Source organism: Convolutriloba macropyga, chromosome 14 (genome assembly GCF_964194025.1).
Source record: "Convolutriloba macropyga chromosome 14, txConMacr16.3, whole genome shotgun sequence".
NCBI lineage: Eukaryota > Metazoa > Xenacoelomorpha > Acoela > Convolutidae > Convolutriloba > Convolutriloba macropyga.
The window spans coordinates 6,698,388-6,715,745 of NC_134481.1; the positions used below are offsets into that span (position 1 = coordinate 6,698,388).

The following is a 17,358-nucleotide window of genomic DNA, read 5'->3' on the forward strand; positions in this document are numbered from 1 at the left end:
GACTATTTCTTACCTTTGAAATCAAACAAATCGACAGCTACTTACGTTTGAAAGCCAACATAGCGACAATTTCCTATGTTTGAAAACCAAACACGTTTACAGAGCGATCTAGCCATGCGTTAACAGACGTTAAAATTTCACATTAGTTCACATTAGAGAGGCTTGAAAACTGTTCAGGTAGACCTAATAGTGGTCTCTAGGTTAGAGATGTTTCAAAGCGGTTAACAACAAAAAATGTCTTTTGATGTCTTTGGAATTACAATAATGATTCTAATATGATTTGTGCCGCTGTTTCCACATTTGTATCCAACATGAACATTTTTCTAGCGTTTTTGGCCAGGAACTAAGATACATTTAGACTAAAATTTAATAACAATTTTTTCTCAAATTCGTTCTCATCTCGATTCGAGTCAACTAGGGTTTTTTTCAAAACAATCTGAAAGCTAAAATTATGTTATTGATCTAACAATGCAGACATGTTTCTATCTAAAGTTCAAATAGATAAGAGAAATTTCGTTTTACTGACAAAAATATTTGAGGCAAAATTTCAGCTCGTTTCTGAGCAAACTCGATTAAGTTGACGCATTTCTCTGTTAATCTTGTAAAGTTTTTTAAAATTGGAGACATAAAGAAAGTAAAGTATCAATATTTGTCATAATTGGATACTTTTTCAGCTAAAGAGTCGTATTTATTATAACATTTTTTGAGTAAATTTACGAAAACAACAACTTTATGGGAAATTTTTCGAGTCTTCCCGTTACGTTTTTTGTTAGTAATGTTTATTAGGATTATCAATAAATATGCGTAAATTGTTACTACTTCGTTGTGTCTCGTAGATAAAAATGCAAATAAAAGCCTTCGAGCAAAAAAGTGCAAGAGGTTATGATTACTCATTTCGTTTCTATACCTATCATGGTTTTTGTGTTTGTTTCAGGAGGAACTGTGTTAATCACAGCAGACGATAATTTTGGGCGGCAGAGCATGTTAGATCTATTGCCTTTTATTTTTCAAGACGAGTGGCCAGGTGTGTAAACTTTTTGATTTTAAACGCTTAAAAGAACAATTTAATGCGTCTGTTCGTACTAAAAATAATTTTCACTCCCCATTTAGTGTTTTGACATGATAATGCGTGGAATAAAGTTGCAAAATTATACCAAGAAAACTCCCAGCCTTGTAAAATATTTAATAATGGTCCTCTAAATTGAGGTTGTTTTTATCGTTGCAAGTAACATGTTCCTTTTGCAAATTCCTACAAGTCAGCCACATTTTTCAAGAATTTAGCAAATTTTAGTACAAAAACCTTTCTGATGTTCACTTGGTGTGCTCTTTTCTAAATGATAAAGGTGCATTTTTTGTCGATTAGGTGGAGATTACAATTGATTCTTTCAGGTATGTTTCTTTTAATTTCTTTTATTCTAAAAGCAGCAGAAATTCAAAAACGCTTAAGGAATTTTGCTGAAGTCTATTCATTTTTCTTAATTGTATATTTTGTTGTACGCAAAAGTCATACCATAAATATAGAAACCAAACTATCCCATACTAGGCAAACGAGGTTAGCTGTAAGGTGATGAAGGTCACATAAGATTTGAATTAAAACAGCACAAGTTACAAAATGTTTTTACCAAACATTATTTTTTGTTGGGACTTTTTGTTGAAATTAATTGAACTGCTGGTAGGCCATAATATAGAACGGTAAAAAATAAATTAGAACAAGAATACACAACAAAACAACAAATGGCGCGGTTTTGATTTAACTTGTTTGTTTTCCTAATGGATTTGAAGCATAAAAATCCCAAAGCAGACAAATTAAGAGCTTTCCTTGTTCAAATAATGTTTGAATTCAGTTCTTAATACTTAATCAATTAAAAATACTTTAAAAAACCTGTAATTTTGACGCCTGGTATACCGAATCGAGGAAAAATGCGAGATCCCGGGTCGCTGACCATACATTTTTCTTTGATTTCGCGTAAGGTCGTATATGATTCATAGTAATCACATTACGTCACATATGATTTTTATCAGTTTTTTAGTAGTCATACAACCATCATATATGATTTCCTCGAAATCACACAGAATTCATACAATTAAAATGAAAGCCGATTAACTGTGTAGGTTTCTTCGTAGACTTCGAAAAATGATCTTGGAAGTCATTCAGAGTCAACTATGACACATAAAACTTTGACTTGTGCCAAAATTCAATTGTCCTGTAGTCAGAGGGCAATTAAAAGTGATATATCACAAATGAAGTCCAAATTCGGTAATTTTGGTTCGATAAAGCAATAACTTTGGTTTTAGATGTCGTCAGAAAATGATTTTGAAAATACATGCAAACAATTTTTTCGATTGTTTCTAATAACTGAGTGTTTTTTGGTATAAACTAGCAAAAAAAAAATAGCAAAAATTTTGTCAATAAAAAAATTGATTCTTCTCTTTAGCAACCATTTTGCTATTTGAACATAATCGAAAACTAAAGATTCCTGGGTCTTTGGCGGACCACAAGATGATGCAGGGGAATCACATAATTAAAAACTTTACTGAAAAAATTAAAAGGGTAAATTGAAGCAAAAAAAGATGTATGAATTTTGGTAATTGTACTAGGAACATATATGATTTCTTTGGTTTCATACTAAGGTCGCTCTAAAAAATCAAGCTTGGTCAATATGAAATCATATACTATAAAACTAAAATTCTACATACAGCACAACTTCTGCTCCTTAAGTGTTATATTATGGCAAACCGTTTGATTTGCACTCTACTTGCGTTAATTTTTTTAGCAAGATTTCTTCATCGTTATCTCCATGTACACAGAGGAGATGATTAGCTGCTTCGTTTTTAAACTGTTCGCCACGATCTTTCAATTCGAAATGCCCAATTTTCAATGACAAAAAAACAAATACAACTCTCTTTAAAATCAAGTTCTACTTTATATCATACATACAAACGTTACCAAAAATGTTGCAGGTTCAAGAATCTCTATCGACTACAATGAACAAAATTTCTCGACACGAAACACAAAAAATGCAAGCTCAGAAAATCGATCGTTCATGTTGTGGGCTAACATTCAAACACATGGACGGAACGTGTTTGCAAGATGTTCAAACAAGCTAAACAGTCTTGTCTAGTTGGAAAATTTAGAAAAAATGGCACAGAAACATAGCACTTTTAATACATAATTTTCAAGGTAAAGCTCGTGCGCATTCATCAAAGATTGTAGGCAGTTTCTTTAAAGAAACAGAGCGAGATGTACTGGAAGTATGAGCAAATAATAACAATTCATTTTGAAATTTATGGGCAATTTGAAAGCAAAAATTACGAAAACACGCAGTTCTCTGCAAATGTTTTGAAGAGAGATTGTCAACAATTTAACAACTCAGATGTCGTTACCATCTTGTTTGAAAACTATAGACATCCTACTAGACCTTAAAAAGCTGAAGACGTATTGACTCCTTACCATAGAACTGATTTGATTTCAAATATTGTATTAATTGACGTTTTTGGCGCTTTTATTTCAGGTGGACGTAGCTTTTTGTAGCATAGTTTAGATGATCCTAGGATCATCTAAACTATGCTACAAAAAAGCTACGTCCAATTTGTGTACAATTGTAACTAAATTCATCATCAAACATACAAGGTTTTCTTCCGTTTCGCGGTAATCATGCAGATCACTGATCATTCTCTGTGCAGTGAAGCGATAAATTTGCAGTGAAACGATAAATTCTTTATGGCCATATGACTCAAAGCTAAAACAGACAGAGCATAAAAATTTAAGAAAAAATTTCGAAATTTGAGCATGTCGACCATTCAAGATGGCGCAGACCATCTCCGCCATTATTTCATTGAAATGGTCGATTGTGACGGAATTGTCTGTTTCCGACGGCCCATACTGCCACTCCCGTCCCGTTCTGCAAAGCCCAAGACCCAAGGTCGGCCCACCACCATCCCACCTCCCCCCTGTGACCCCTGAACAACGTTGTACCCGTAATAAAATGAGACGGGCACAAAGTCAGTATGAATGCAATCTGGTTCTCGAATTGAGATGTGGGGGAACCGATATTTGATTTGAAATTTGCTTTTGCAAATGTGGTGCTATTCGTGAATGAAGATGGTGCTGACCCTCCCTCTTGTCGCCAGTCTCTGCAACGGCAAGTACGGCCAGTGAACACGCATTTGAGCAACGTGAACGAGTTTCAACGTCCGACAGCTGTCTCCCCGGCCCATCATTCACCAGGCGAAACGAAAACCAATTGATTGAGACTCTTGAGGAACCCGGCGGAAATATTAAAAGGCGTGGAATGGGTGGCTTGGGATGGGGGTTGAAGGTGTTGATGGTTGGAGAGGAGGGGAGCGGTGAAGGTGTTGATGGCGGTGCGGTGTTTACGCCTCAGCTGTAAATTCTTTGGACTCGATTGCTTTTCCCATTAAACAATTACAGTAAGGATCAGGAACGATCGGGGGGATGCAGATGTTGCTGATGGAGGGAGGCATGTGATTCTACTTGATGTAATTTCAATTTGGTTTGATGTTAAGTGATGTAATATACAGTAAGAAAAATCTCACACTTTTTTTCAGATTGATTATTGTTGCTATCACCAGAATGTCACAAGAGTATCGAAGAGTAAAAATTGTTTCGGATGTTAGAGCTGAAAATGTCGAAGATCCCCGAACACAAAATAGATGTTTACAACTATTGAATCATATTGAAGAGCACGATGCATATCAAAACGAAGTTGAAGCTACTTGCAGTACCGTTAGTGATTTCCAATTGTTATTCAACCCGTTCACGTTGCTCAAATTCGTGTTCTCTGGCCGTACCTGCCGTCGCGGAGACGTTCAACAAGAGGGAGGGTCAGCGCCCTCTTCATTCACGAATAGCACCACGTTCTCGAAAGCTTCGAACGATGACAACGAACTGATTCTTTATCACTAACACCCAGAGAACACTTTTTTATTAAAATGTGAATAAAAACTGTGAATAAACTGAAATTAACTATCATTTCAGTCAATAATTTATAAGTCTCATTTATAACTATCATTTATATATAATATTTATGAGTTTCATTAATAGTTATTTATAACTATCTATTTATAAATTTCATATATCAGTTTCATTTATTTTTATTTATGTAAACCCCCTCTATGGTCATTTTAAATTAGTTAATCATCAAGCATGTGTTTTTAACATTAAGTAGTATTGCCACTAGCATGCTTTACTAGCAACGTGTTGAGTAGTTTTGCTTTGAAGCAACTATCGGTAATTACCCCTAGGCAGATTAAAGACAGCCAGCAATTATCTCTGGGCAGATTAAGGGCAGTCGGCAATTTACTCTGGGCAGATTAAGGGCACTCGGCAATTTACTCTGGGCAGATTAAGGGCAGTCGGCAATTTACTCGGGGCAGATTAAGGGCAGTCGGCAATTTACTCGGGGCAGAGTAAGGGCAGTCGGCAATTTACTCTGGGCAGATTAGGGGCAGGCGGCAAATTAATCTGGACAGTTAAGAGACAGAATGAAGCAAAAACATGCTCAGCTAAAAATTAGAAAGGTGATTCATGGATAGTGGAAACTGCAGACTATAAATTGTAAAATGTGAAATGATCAGAGCCATAGCCAGAAAAAAATTCAGTCTTGTTTTTTCATGAATCAGTACTAAAATACCATGTCACCCAGTTCCGGGTCACTCCAAGACTCAACTCACTATTTGTCAGAAAACTGAAATGAAGTGAAAAACTGAATTCAATTCAAAGACAAAAATTTAAAGCCCTTACCAAGTTACCAAGTTTTTATTTTACCTGAAAAGCTGAATATGAAAGTGAACTCTCAAATTTTTGCACCAAATAGTAGATCCAGCTAAATTCGTGATCATTTTATATATCAGTTGATTTTTGGACAAATTAAAAGCTTCCTTCGCGTTTTAAGGATTAAAACAAATGAAAAAAAAACGAGTGGTTATTTTTCTTAGAACCTGCAAATGAGAAAGCAAAAAAATTGATGAGTGTTCTATCATTGAAGAAAGAGGATTTCGACCCCAGAGGTGACTTTAAATTCCCCAACTCCAGAGGCCATATACAAATACGAGGCAAAATGGAGTATTTCCAGCCGAATTCAGACTGGGTCCGAGTGGGTCTACGATGCTGCGACAGGTAAATGAACAGATATCTTTACCTGGCAAATAGAGCTCCCCGTCATTTCTCCTTATAAGATGAGCAATTTTTTACGCTCGTCATTCTACATTAGTATTTTTTTAGACCGCTTGCACACTTTTCTGGGACAAAAAACTATAATCTAATCAATAAAAAAGTTAGCGATATTGGAAATTATGTCAATAAATATGCTTATGAAAAGCTGTTGTCTTTATCTGACTCCATTAAAAAGGATTTGTTTCATAACCAAGGCCAGGTTTACGACCAAACACAGGTACTGACCAGACCGCCTACCTTGGGCCTCGGAAAAAGGAGTCCAGACCAGCTAGACCGGAAAAAGAGTATTGACCAGACTAATTAGATTTTCTCAACCTTTGGCCAGATCAGGCAATTTTTGATCGTAATTAAGGAGACTGAACAGACTTAAGTCCAGGTTATTGGCCAGACCAAACAGACCCTATTGGTCCAGGTTATTGGCCAGACCAAACAGACCCTATTGGTCCAGGTTATTGGCCAGACCAAACAGACCCTATTGGTCCAGGTTATTGGCCAGACCAAACAGACCCTATTGGTCCAGGTTATTGGCCAGACCAAACAGACCCTATTGGTCCAGGTTATTGGCCAGACCAAACAGACCCTATTGGTCCAGGTTATTGGCCAGACCAAACAGACCCTATTGGTCCAGGTTATTGGCCAGACCAAACAGACCCTATTGGTCCAGGTTATTGGCCAGACCAAACAGACCCTATTGGTCCAGGTTATTGGCCAGACCAAACAGACCCTATTGGTCCAGGTTATTGGCCAGACCAAACAGACCCTATTGGTCCAGGTTATTGGCCAGACCAAACAGACCCTATTGGTCCAGGTTATTGGCCAGACCAAACAGACCCTATTGGTCCAGGTTATTGGCCAGACCAAACAGACCCTATTGGTCCAGGTTATTGGCCAGACCAAACAGACCCTATTGGTCCAGGTTATTGGCCAGACCAAACAGACCCTATTGGTCCAGGTTATTGGCCAGACCAAACAGACCCTATTGGTCCAGGTTATTGGCCAGACCAAACAGACCCTATTGGTCCAGGTTATTGGCCAGACCAAACAGACCCTATTGGCCCAGGTTATTGGCCAGACCAAACAGACCCTATTGGTCCAGGTTATTGGCCAGACCAAACAGACCCTATTGGTCCAGGTTATTGGCCAGACCAAACAGACCCTATTGGTCCAGGTTATTGGCCAGACCAAACAGACCCTATTGGTCCAGGTTATTGGCCAGACCAAACAGACCCTATTGGTCCAGGTTATTGGCCAGACCAAACAGACCCTATTGGTCCAGGTTATTGGCCAGACCAAACAGACCCTATTGGTCCAGGTTATTGGCCAGACCAAACAGACCCTATTGGTCCAGGTTATTGGCCAGACCAAACAGACCCTATTGGTCCAGGTTATTGGCCAGACCAAACAGACCCTATTAGTCCAGGTTATCGGCCAGACCAAGAGACCGTGGACCAGACCATTTACCAGGCCAAAGAAACTCGACACAGATCATTGGCCGATTCATCGTCAACACCGCCGAGCACACCAAACCGATCCAAAAACAGGATAGCTGCCAAACCGAACCGACGATAATATTACTATTGGCCTGACCAAAGAGAACTTAGGTCATATCATTGGTCGCAGATAACAGACCTTAGGCTATACCCAAGAAAATCTGGGCCAGGTCCATTTAAATGTAGACGCCTGCTTTTACAAAAATTTAAGTTTTTTCATTTTGTTTCACTGGCCAAATATGAAAAATAAAGTTGTTAACTTTAACTCTAAACAAAAATCCGTCGATTTAGAGGTTATTGTGAGTTTTTGAAACCATTTTGGTGAAATAGTTAAGGGACCTGAATATTTATGTCTGTTACCAAACATCAGCTATTGCTTGAAAGAAAAACGCCAATTCGGCACATAATTACACATTTTTTGCAGAGAAACGATATTATTATCGACTAAACCTCTGGTATTACCAATTTATCAGTTTATCTTTACCAATTTATCAATATGTGAACTCTAATCACAGCCAAAGATCTTGCTTTGATCATTTAAAATTATAATAGCATTGATCAAGCCGAACAGACACGACTCTGGGTAATTACCAGGCTGACAATTCAAAAAAGGTTGTGGCCAGACATAATACAACAAAATGTAAGTATTCACCAAGCCTACCAGACTGAAAATTGGTAATCGAAATACCGAATCTGCGACCAAAATTTGGGTCTAGGCGATTATCTTGGGTCGCACTTGTCTCCTGACTGGTGCCCTCATCGGTCGGGCCTATCTTGCGATAAGGTTTAGATTTTTTTGTTTCATCCAATTCTTCGGATTGTTCAGGACTTGTCTGGATGTGTTAACAAATCGTTAAACGGCTCTCAGCTTTCAAAACATGATACGAATGGGCATTAAGTTACATTACATTGCCTAGCTTTCGCTTTCTTTCAAGTTCTTCTTTTGTTGAACTAGCTGAGAACGTTCTATTTTAAAGTGGAAGTTTTAATTTTTCAATTAATGAAATCTGATAGAGAACGTTTCGTGAATTATTTTTAGTCATTTTCAATTTTTCTTGACTTGGCAAAATGGTGTTTGTGGCCTCAGTTGCTCTCTTATATGTCCAAAAAAAATTTTAATTAGCCGTAGTATTATTTGTTGCTGAGCATCAGATAAAAAATTTTGCCAAAGAATTAGCATCAGAAAAACTAAACAATTTATTAAGGAATTTCGAAATCTTTTTGCTGCGATTTTTGCACATTTGTCAAAAATCTTATTCATTTTTGTAAGCCAACTAAGAAAAATAGCACATATTTGAACCTACATATGGGCAGTAGCATAAGTCTCAACTAAAAAATTTTGCTTGAGAAGACACTTACTGTAAAAACACGGAGGAAGCGTAGACAAATTTGATAATTATTTTGGTGTCGTTCTTTATTGTCTTTTGTGTACTAAAAAGTAATTCAAGTTTACGGCTAAGTAATCTGTATGCTTCTTATTGCATTTTTGATTTGCAAAACACTGATTTTCAGTAACAACTCAACTCCAGAGATATCTGCAACTCATGTTATTTTTCTTCAATTACTTGAAATTGTTTCGCCCGTTGGACTCGTTTTGGTCAATTGGTCTGCTGTTCATTTCAGACGCGCTTGTCACTTTTGTTGTTAGATTCCATTTTAGGATTTTTCTACTAGATTTTTTAGTAATCTGATTTCATTTATTTTCCAATGAAATTGAGTTTTCGAACAGTGATAAACAACAAGAACCATGGAGGCATTAGGTTTTAAAAGAACCCCTAAACTGGCTTTATTAGCAACTCAAGTGCTTTTTGGCTGAAGATGAAGGCACGTCTTTTTTTAAAGTTCACATTTTCAAAGTTTTGATGCTCAAATGGTTCAGTCTTTCCTTCGGTTGTTTCATTCTTTTTGAGATTTTTCTTAACGCTGCCTGCCAACAACGCTGACTGCAGTTTAATATTGTTTTAGGAATCAACCATCATCTCATCTATTCTTCAGACGCAGGTACGAGAAATCAAGACGCAGCTACAAGATTTTCAGACGCAGATACAAGATTTTTTTAATCAAACTATGTCAGTTTTCGAGTCGTTTTCTTTTTTTCATATACTTTTCAGCCAGTTGTTTAAAATAATAAGCAAAACAAAATTTTAGTCAGTCATTTTACCCAAGAAACGGCAATTTCTTAATACCTTGAAACTTTTTCCAACTTAAAATAATTTTTGGTGGTTTTTCTTTCGTTGTGTTTTATATATCCAACCATAATTTAGGTAGGCAACAGGTTAAAAGATTATGTTTTACTTTTTTTTTAAATTTACTTTTACAGTTTTGAAGATTTTTCAAATCTAAGCATCAACTCAAGTTTTCAATGTAACTGCTTTTTGCATCGATTGGTTCTTGCTTCGATGATTGCATTCTAATGTTTGTTTTGAGCCTTGACACCCAGAATTTTTACTCAAATTCAGTATTTTCGTCTTTTGTAATTTTGTTAAATATTTTTAGGCTTTTGTCATTTTGTCCTTTGCGATATTTTCTCCTTTGCTCTGTAAAATTTGTCACTGATAGAAATTTTCTATTCCCAATTTCTTACTTTCTGATCGAAACCTTGGTTTTCAATGCCAGAAAACCAAACTTTTTTTAACTGATTGACTGATAACATTCTGTGTATGCCTATCAGGTCAAGGATTTCAATGTTTGCCATTGAAATCTTTGAATTAGGTTTTATGACTTCTCCTTCTGTATTTTGACATTCACCCTTATGTGACATTTTGGGATTTCCTATGCATCTTTCTTCAACTTAAAACTTTTTCAAAGCAATCCAATGAAAAGCGCTCTTTTTGTTCCGTTACGAAGCGAAAGAAAAGTGTTGCGCTTATGCAATATCCATCCAAGACTTGGTATTCGCTGAATCATCACTGATTAAGACTAAATTTCAGTTAGCACTAAAAATCAGCAGCTTCCATTATTATTTTGTTCCCTGAGATTACAGTCACCGAATGACTCATGTCGGATAGAAGAATAGGATTTCAAAAGGGTTTAGGGATTGTTGTGAGTGATTTAGCTTTAATAAACACCTGTTGCAATAATAGCAGTTAAATAAACTGCCAGTGTAATAAATTTTAATGCCCGATCAACACTGGAAAAACACTTCAGCATTAGACTACGAGTTTATCACACTCTTTTATCGCCACTGTTACTAAGTAACCACACACTAAAAAAAGTTCAGGTAAATTTACCTGAACCAAGTTCAGGTAACTAGAAGTTCAGGTGAAGTTCAGGTGTAAAAGCACCTGAAATACACCTGAACTGAATTTCAGGTAAATTTTTACCTGAACAAGTTCAGGTGTGGTTACCTGAAAATAACTTTCATTGCATTCGGCAGTGAAACAACAAAAATTTAGCAGAAACTAAAACACAATACAAATACAAACTTTAGGAGAAACATCAACACATTTATTAGGCAGTGTCCAGCATTTTTCAAAGTGTTTCAATTTTACGAATATTCAGATTATACGTATATGGAACCGGTAACGACATATGGTCCTCATTTAGCTTCCATTTATTTAAAGTCTTTCAGAATCAGATTGTTATTCTTCTTAATTCGAACCAATTCCATTTTCCAACATAAGCACTGCTTCAAAACCCTGTCCGTCAAACTGAAGCTTGCCTGTTATTTTTAGGTGCGTCTTTCCGAAATTGGTCTCTCTAGAAAGTATAGAGGACAAAACAAACATTTATGGAACTATTTCCTGCCGTTGATAAATTTTCTCAAAGTTACGGTTAAGTTTAAAATATAGGTTTCCTACTCTTCAGCCTTACTGATGCTTCTAGATCGAACAAGTATTGAAAAATTCAGGTAGTTTTTCTGGTTCAGGTATTTTTTCCTGAATTTCACCTGAAAATTTCAGGTTGGTTAAAAACCTGAAATTTTCAGGTGAAATTCAGGTAAAAATACCTGAACCAGAAAAACTACCTGAACTTTTCAGGTGTATTTTTCAGGTGATTTTCAGGCAAGTTCAGGTAAAAGTTCAGCCAGTGACGCCTGAAATTTTCAGGTAAATTTCAGGTAAATTTCAGGTAAGTTCAGGTGTAGTTCAGGTGGGAACAATTTGCCTGAACGATTCAGGTAAATTCAGGTGTTTTTTCAGGTAAATTTACCTGAACTTTATTTAGAGTGCAGTGGCGATAAAAGAGTGGTGATAAACTCATAGTCTAATGATGGAAACAGTTTGATAAACTTGTAGTCTAAAAAACAAACATGATCGCAACAGGTGTTGATTAAAAAAATTAGCACACGGTTTTTATCGCCCTTGAAGTCATCATAACACCTCGGCTTCGCCTCGGAGTTTGATAGCTTCTCGGTGGCGATAACAACCGTGTGGTAATAATCATAAACCCGTAACAGTTTGGGCGCAATAAACAAGTAAGTAACTACGTCTATTGAGGCTATATCCTCATATAAATATGGCCTGGCCGTTATTACAAATGAAATAAAAACTTAAAGCATGTTTTACGCGTGGTGTCTAAGAACGATTCATGGTGGTCAGCCGGGGTAGTTATCTCTTGGGGTTAAAAAAAGAACAAACTCTGTTGCATATACAGATACGACAATGGTAACAATGACTGGCTTCGTATGGACAGAAATAAAAATGAGTGGGCCGTGGGCTTTCATGGAAGTACACAAGAGGGGACTCAATCTGTAACCCAAACTCGAGTATTTAAAGCGGGACAGCGTCAGCTCTACAGCAACGATATTGATACGAACAAGTTGAGCGACAACTTTGGTAGACCATGTGGAGTTGGAATTTATTTTAGTGCTGAAGTCGAAATTTCGGAAAGGTACTCTCAATTCAAGATTGATGGCGCCAAATGTGTACTTCAGGCATGTACTAATTGTATTACTTCCGGTTTTCCCACTATAATGGGTTCGTTTTATAATGGGGGCTGAAATTTCAAGGGGGAGGGGGTTTGGGGGCTGAGAATGGGAAAAGCACGTTATTTCATTTCTCAGATATTTTCCGTTTATGCCCCCCAGCTTAGTGGGAGCATATTATTTGCACCCCCCAGACGCACGTGCCATATTTTTACCTAATGATTTACCATGTAATGGTACGTGCTCTGTAACTGGGGGGCGCATAACGTACTGGGGGGGGGGCACAAACGGAAAAGATCCCATTTCTCAAACTCGGATAAAGTAAATGCACTTTAATCGTAAAGTTAATTCTTCAAGGCCGATAAGTCATGAGCGTCACATTTTTTTTATTCAGATTTTTCGCTTTTTAACTACATTTTTGTGAGCCGATCTAACTGAGTAACAGTTGTGGAGAAATATTGCAGGTGACTTACTGCAAGCTTTTCGGCATTTTTTCAACTAAAAATTGAGGTTGCCAGTCAAAATCATCCATAGTGAGCAGTTGAGCAAAATAAGTGCAATCTTTCTCGTTTTTACAGCCCCTCCCCTCCCCGTGCGTCATGCTTCCCTCATCCCCCATCAAAGAGCACGTGCCATTTTATAGTAAATCATTATGTAAAAATATGGCACGTGCGTCTGGGGGTAATATGCAAATAATATGCAACCACTAAGCTGGGGCGGGAGGGCACAAACAAAAAAGGTCCCGAGTGACCATGAAAACCACCATCATTTAACAAACAAGGTTAACTTGTATATGACTTCAACAAATTTATCTGCCACGAGGCTGCAAAGGTTCCTTGATTTCATATCATGTTCATTGTCATTTTGGGTGGGTGGGGGGGGGGGGGGGGTTACGATCGGAAACATCCGAAAGAAGTACTCCTTAATAAAGACCAATTGCGATCAATCGATGGAGACGTTATGAAAATTTTTTTTAAATAAGCCTTCTGTTGAGTACGAATGCTATGGTTGCTCTCAAGATTTTTAAATGGAAATTTTGATCATCTTTTATCGATATTATCGCGAGCACCTCATGATCGGGCGCTTTGCGGTAAAAAAAACTTTCACCGGTGTTCACCGCAAATCGTTCAATTTTCTGTAGAATTTGCACCCGTTTTTAACCCGTTTTTGAACCCGTTTTTGTCACTCTTTCCAATATTGGAAAAATTTAACCTCTATCCACTTATCAGAATAGATGAAGAAAAATAGATATAGATCAAAATGAGCATCGGCCAAAGAAAAAGAAACAAAATCTTGCTTTAATTATGTTGAATTATTCCCAATTAATTTTGGTCGAGTGCAGTTTACATGTTGATCAAAATTATAGGAGAGAAAAGAGGGCACTTCAAGCGTTAAGTGTACCATCAGACAAGCCTGTAGAGACCAGTTTTAGGTACGCATCAAGCCAGATAAAACCAGAGTACCAGAAAGAAAACAGGGTTACCGAATAATCAATGACCCTGAATATATTCGCCCTTATGGCTTGTGTCTGAAAGTGGGCAACAACAACAACAATATTGAACGACCGGTCGTAAATAGACATTCTACTTTACCATCGCACAGACAACAACCCGCACATACACAAGGACGAAACACGACCCAGACAACGTACCCAGGGCAGACCCAGACGCCCAGCACGTACGATAGTTGGTGTGTACTTCAATAACCTAATAGAGAAACTTTTAATCAAAAACTTCCAATTGGAGAGAGTAGAAAAACCGACATTTAGAGCAAGTGCCCCTAATTTTAATGGACTAATTTTGCTTCAATGGAACCGAGACGACACGTATGGATTTTAAGTCGAAACCTAATGTGTATTGTGATTTTTTTCAATCAGAATTTACGTTTACAAGTTTTCTTTTCACTAGTGAGCATAATATTTCTTCGTTTCGACAAGTTTTGTGCACGTGCACATCGTTTTGGGCGCCAGCAATCATAATCACACCTTGTTACGACAACAGTTTAAAACTGTAAATTAGTAATAACAGAGGTTGTTGTCATCAATAACGGACGGAGGTTTTTGCGGCCCAAATAATGTCTTAAAACCATTTTTTCTGTTCATTTTGAGCCAATTTTTGCCATTTTTATAGCTTTTTCAGACTTTCAATGCCACTAGAATTTTCAAGCTACAATTTTTTGATGTCGAATTTTAAATGCAGGCAATTTTTTGTTCGGAATTTTTTAATGAAAAGTCTTCAATATGACCTGATCGGAGTACTGAACAGAGTAAAAATGCAGAATTCGAATAGTATGATTAAGCGCTCTTTTACAATATTTCTATGACCCGGGATAATAAATTATTATAATTGGCATTATATTTGCTAATGCTCGTTACAATACCTGTTGCACAAAATTCCGTATGTTAGTACAGTATTGCTATAATCTCCAGTTATGGGTGCTGACTCACAATCTCAATAAATATCTGACAATTGAGTTGCCTTTTAAAAAATCAGTTATTCTCGATTTTGGTAATTATCATTGGAATTATTCGACAGATGAATTGACGAAAAAACGATTTCAGTATCCACGATTAGTGGAAACTTTTGTACGAAAACAGCACATTTAGTGTCAATTTAAATGTAGTTGCAATATAATATATATAAATAGTTTTCAGCCACATAGTTTTTAATCGGCAAACGCAAAGGAAGCCGAAGTAAAAGTAAGCCGACAGAAAAGCCAGCCGAAAGTTATGTAATAATTATGTAATCTATCAGAAATTATACATTGTTAGCCGTTACAATCAATACTGCGCGTAGTTTTATAGTGCATAATGTATTCCAACGCAACAAAGAAACAAAAATACGCCAATTTCTGACATCTAGTGGGTACGGGCCTCAGGGGACCGCTGTCTATGGTCATCCTCTCATCCGCTTTGCACAAGTTCTATTACACAAGTTACCATTGCCTTTATTACCAGTGAACTTTTCACTAGGTTTTCTGAAGGTCTTTTTGAAGTTGTATACCACTTCTTCTTTTATTCCAAATGGTCTATTAACTGTCGAGGAACTCGCAAAAACCATTGCTTGACTTCTGAACTGTAAGCTTTCTGTCATTTCAGACAGAGACATCGTTGGCTTAGTTTTAATGCAGTCTAATAGTCTTAATTTGGCCTCAGGGTCTCTCAAATCTGAGATAAATTTAATTTTTACCAACTCTTCCTCAAGGTTGGTTACTGTTTTAAGTTTTTCGAAGTCACAAAAACTTGCATCTGCTCTGAGACAAGCTAGAAAATTTTCATCAGATTCTCCAACGCCTTGGACAACGGAGAGAAATTTAGCCCATTCTGCCATTTCTACTCTCACTTTAGGGGAAATATAGTTTTGAATAGCTCGGCTGATCTCTTTAAAAGGAGTGTCTAACAATTTTTTAAGGCTCATAAGGGTCTTAAGTTTAAGAAGTTTGTCCTGGCCGCATATAAAAAGAAAGAGATTTCTTACCTAAAGCTCCACGATCGTACCGTCGGTGTTGACTTTATCTTCTTTCTCTGCGCGACATTTCGCCACAAAAGACATGATCCACGCAGTACAGGATTCAGCATTACGCAGATCCAAGGTTTGTCGGTCGTTTGGTGGTCTGGACACCATTGTCGTGGTCTCGAGCAAGAGTAACAAGAATTCTATTATTTTAATAATTGAATTAAAAATGGCCCAAATGTACAAAATTTCACAGGTATTTATAGTCCGTATCAGTATGAAATTTTACGGATCCGTCTAGATATAGATAAACTGATATGGGTTAATTTACATCTTAGTTGTGAACAAGTTTTTCCCCTTTCCGTATATGGCAAGTACTAGTGCAGTTTTTTGCACTTAACACATTGTTCTCCCTACCTGAGAACATGTCATTTCTATCTACTGTATTTCAATTTAAGCTAGTTATCATGTTGCTCAGAAAACCTGTTCTCACCGATATTTAAACAAATTTGGGATAAATTTCAACTTTTAAAATTGATTTCAGTCAAGATATCAAATCGGCGTGTCTTCCGAAACCTTCCTTCACGAATCCTCATTGAAAGGATTAACTTTCATGAAAGTACTTAAAAAGGATAAGTTTTCTACTAATGACTACTATTCTCAATTTTATCTTTTGTTTTACCTGCTCCCACGATGGGCAGGGGGAAAGACGAACTGTACTCAGGAATTTCGTGTTCAAGCAATTTTGCCCAATCGATACATTTCAAGAGGAAAGGTATGAAATGTATCAATAAAAAGCACATCCAGTGTTAAATATAACATCATTTTGTATATTTTTTTATTCGAGGAAATTTTACGTTTCTGTCATTCAATTTTTGCGGATTTTTTTTGCCTTTATTTTTTTGTTCACTTAGATAATATATACGGTAATAATATACATAACGCAACCTTGCGTTTATAATTTTTCTCAGTTTTTTGGCAACGTTAGCCAAAAGTTAGGTATTTTGGAGCCAATCAACCAAAATTAATAGACAGATTCGGCCCAATTTTTAGCGGAAACTGCTATCAAAAGCTATCAATAATATTTTATTAAAGCAATTGGAGCTTTTTAAATTTTTCTAGCTACAAATAATTTTGGCTAAGAAAATCCAGTTCAAGTTTTTTAGGCACATTCCTTCGTGTTTTTTGACCTCTTGTTTTCAACACAAATGCTTCCTGGTATTTAAGACCTATTTTCCGGCCGTTATCAAAATGTTTAGGTACTTAGTTTTCTTGTTTTAAATTTACGTTCTTTCAAGACCCTGTCTTTCATTTTATCTTCAATTGCAATTAATTTTTTCTCCCATTGATGGA

At 36.7% G+C, this 17,358-nt stretch overlaps 1 protein-coding gene across 2 annotated transcripts; it reads left to right on the forward strand.

The window, feature by feature from the left end:
* The first annotated feature begins 938 nt into the window (after positions 1–938).
* Positions 939–14,449, forward strand: LOC142353748 (uncharacterized). 2 transcript variants are annotated; one of them, XM_075406097.1, is made up of 5 exons: positions 939–1,024; positions 5,959–6,139; positions 9,652–9,687; positions 12,283–12,562; positions 13,986–14,449. In XM_075406097.1, the coding sequence occupies exons 1-5, from the start codon at positions 982–984 to the stop codon at positions 14,256–14,258; spliced, it is 813 nt and encodes a 270-aa protein (XP_075262212.1). In that variant the 5' UTR covers positions 939–981; the 3' UTR covers positions 14,259–14,449. The 2 variants fall into 2 exon arrangements, with proteins under 2 accessions (XP_075262212.1, XP_075262213.1); XM_075406098.1 differs by having other exon boundaries at positions 13,920–14,053.
* The last annotated feature ends 2,909 nt before the right edge of the window (positions 14,450–17,358 follow it).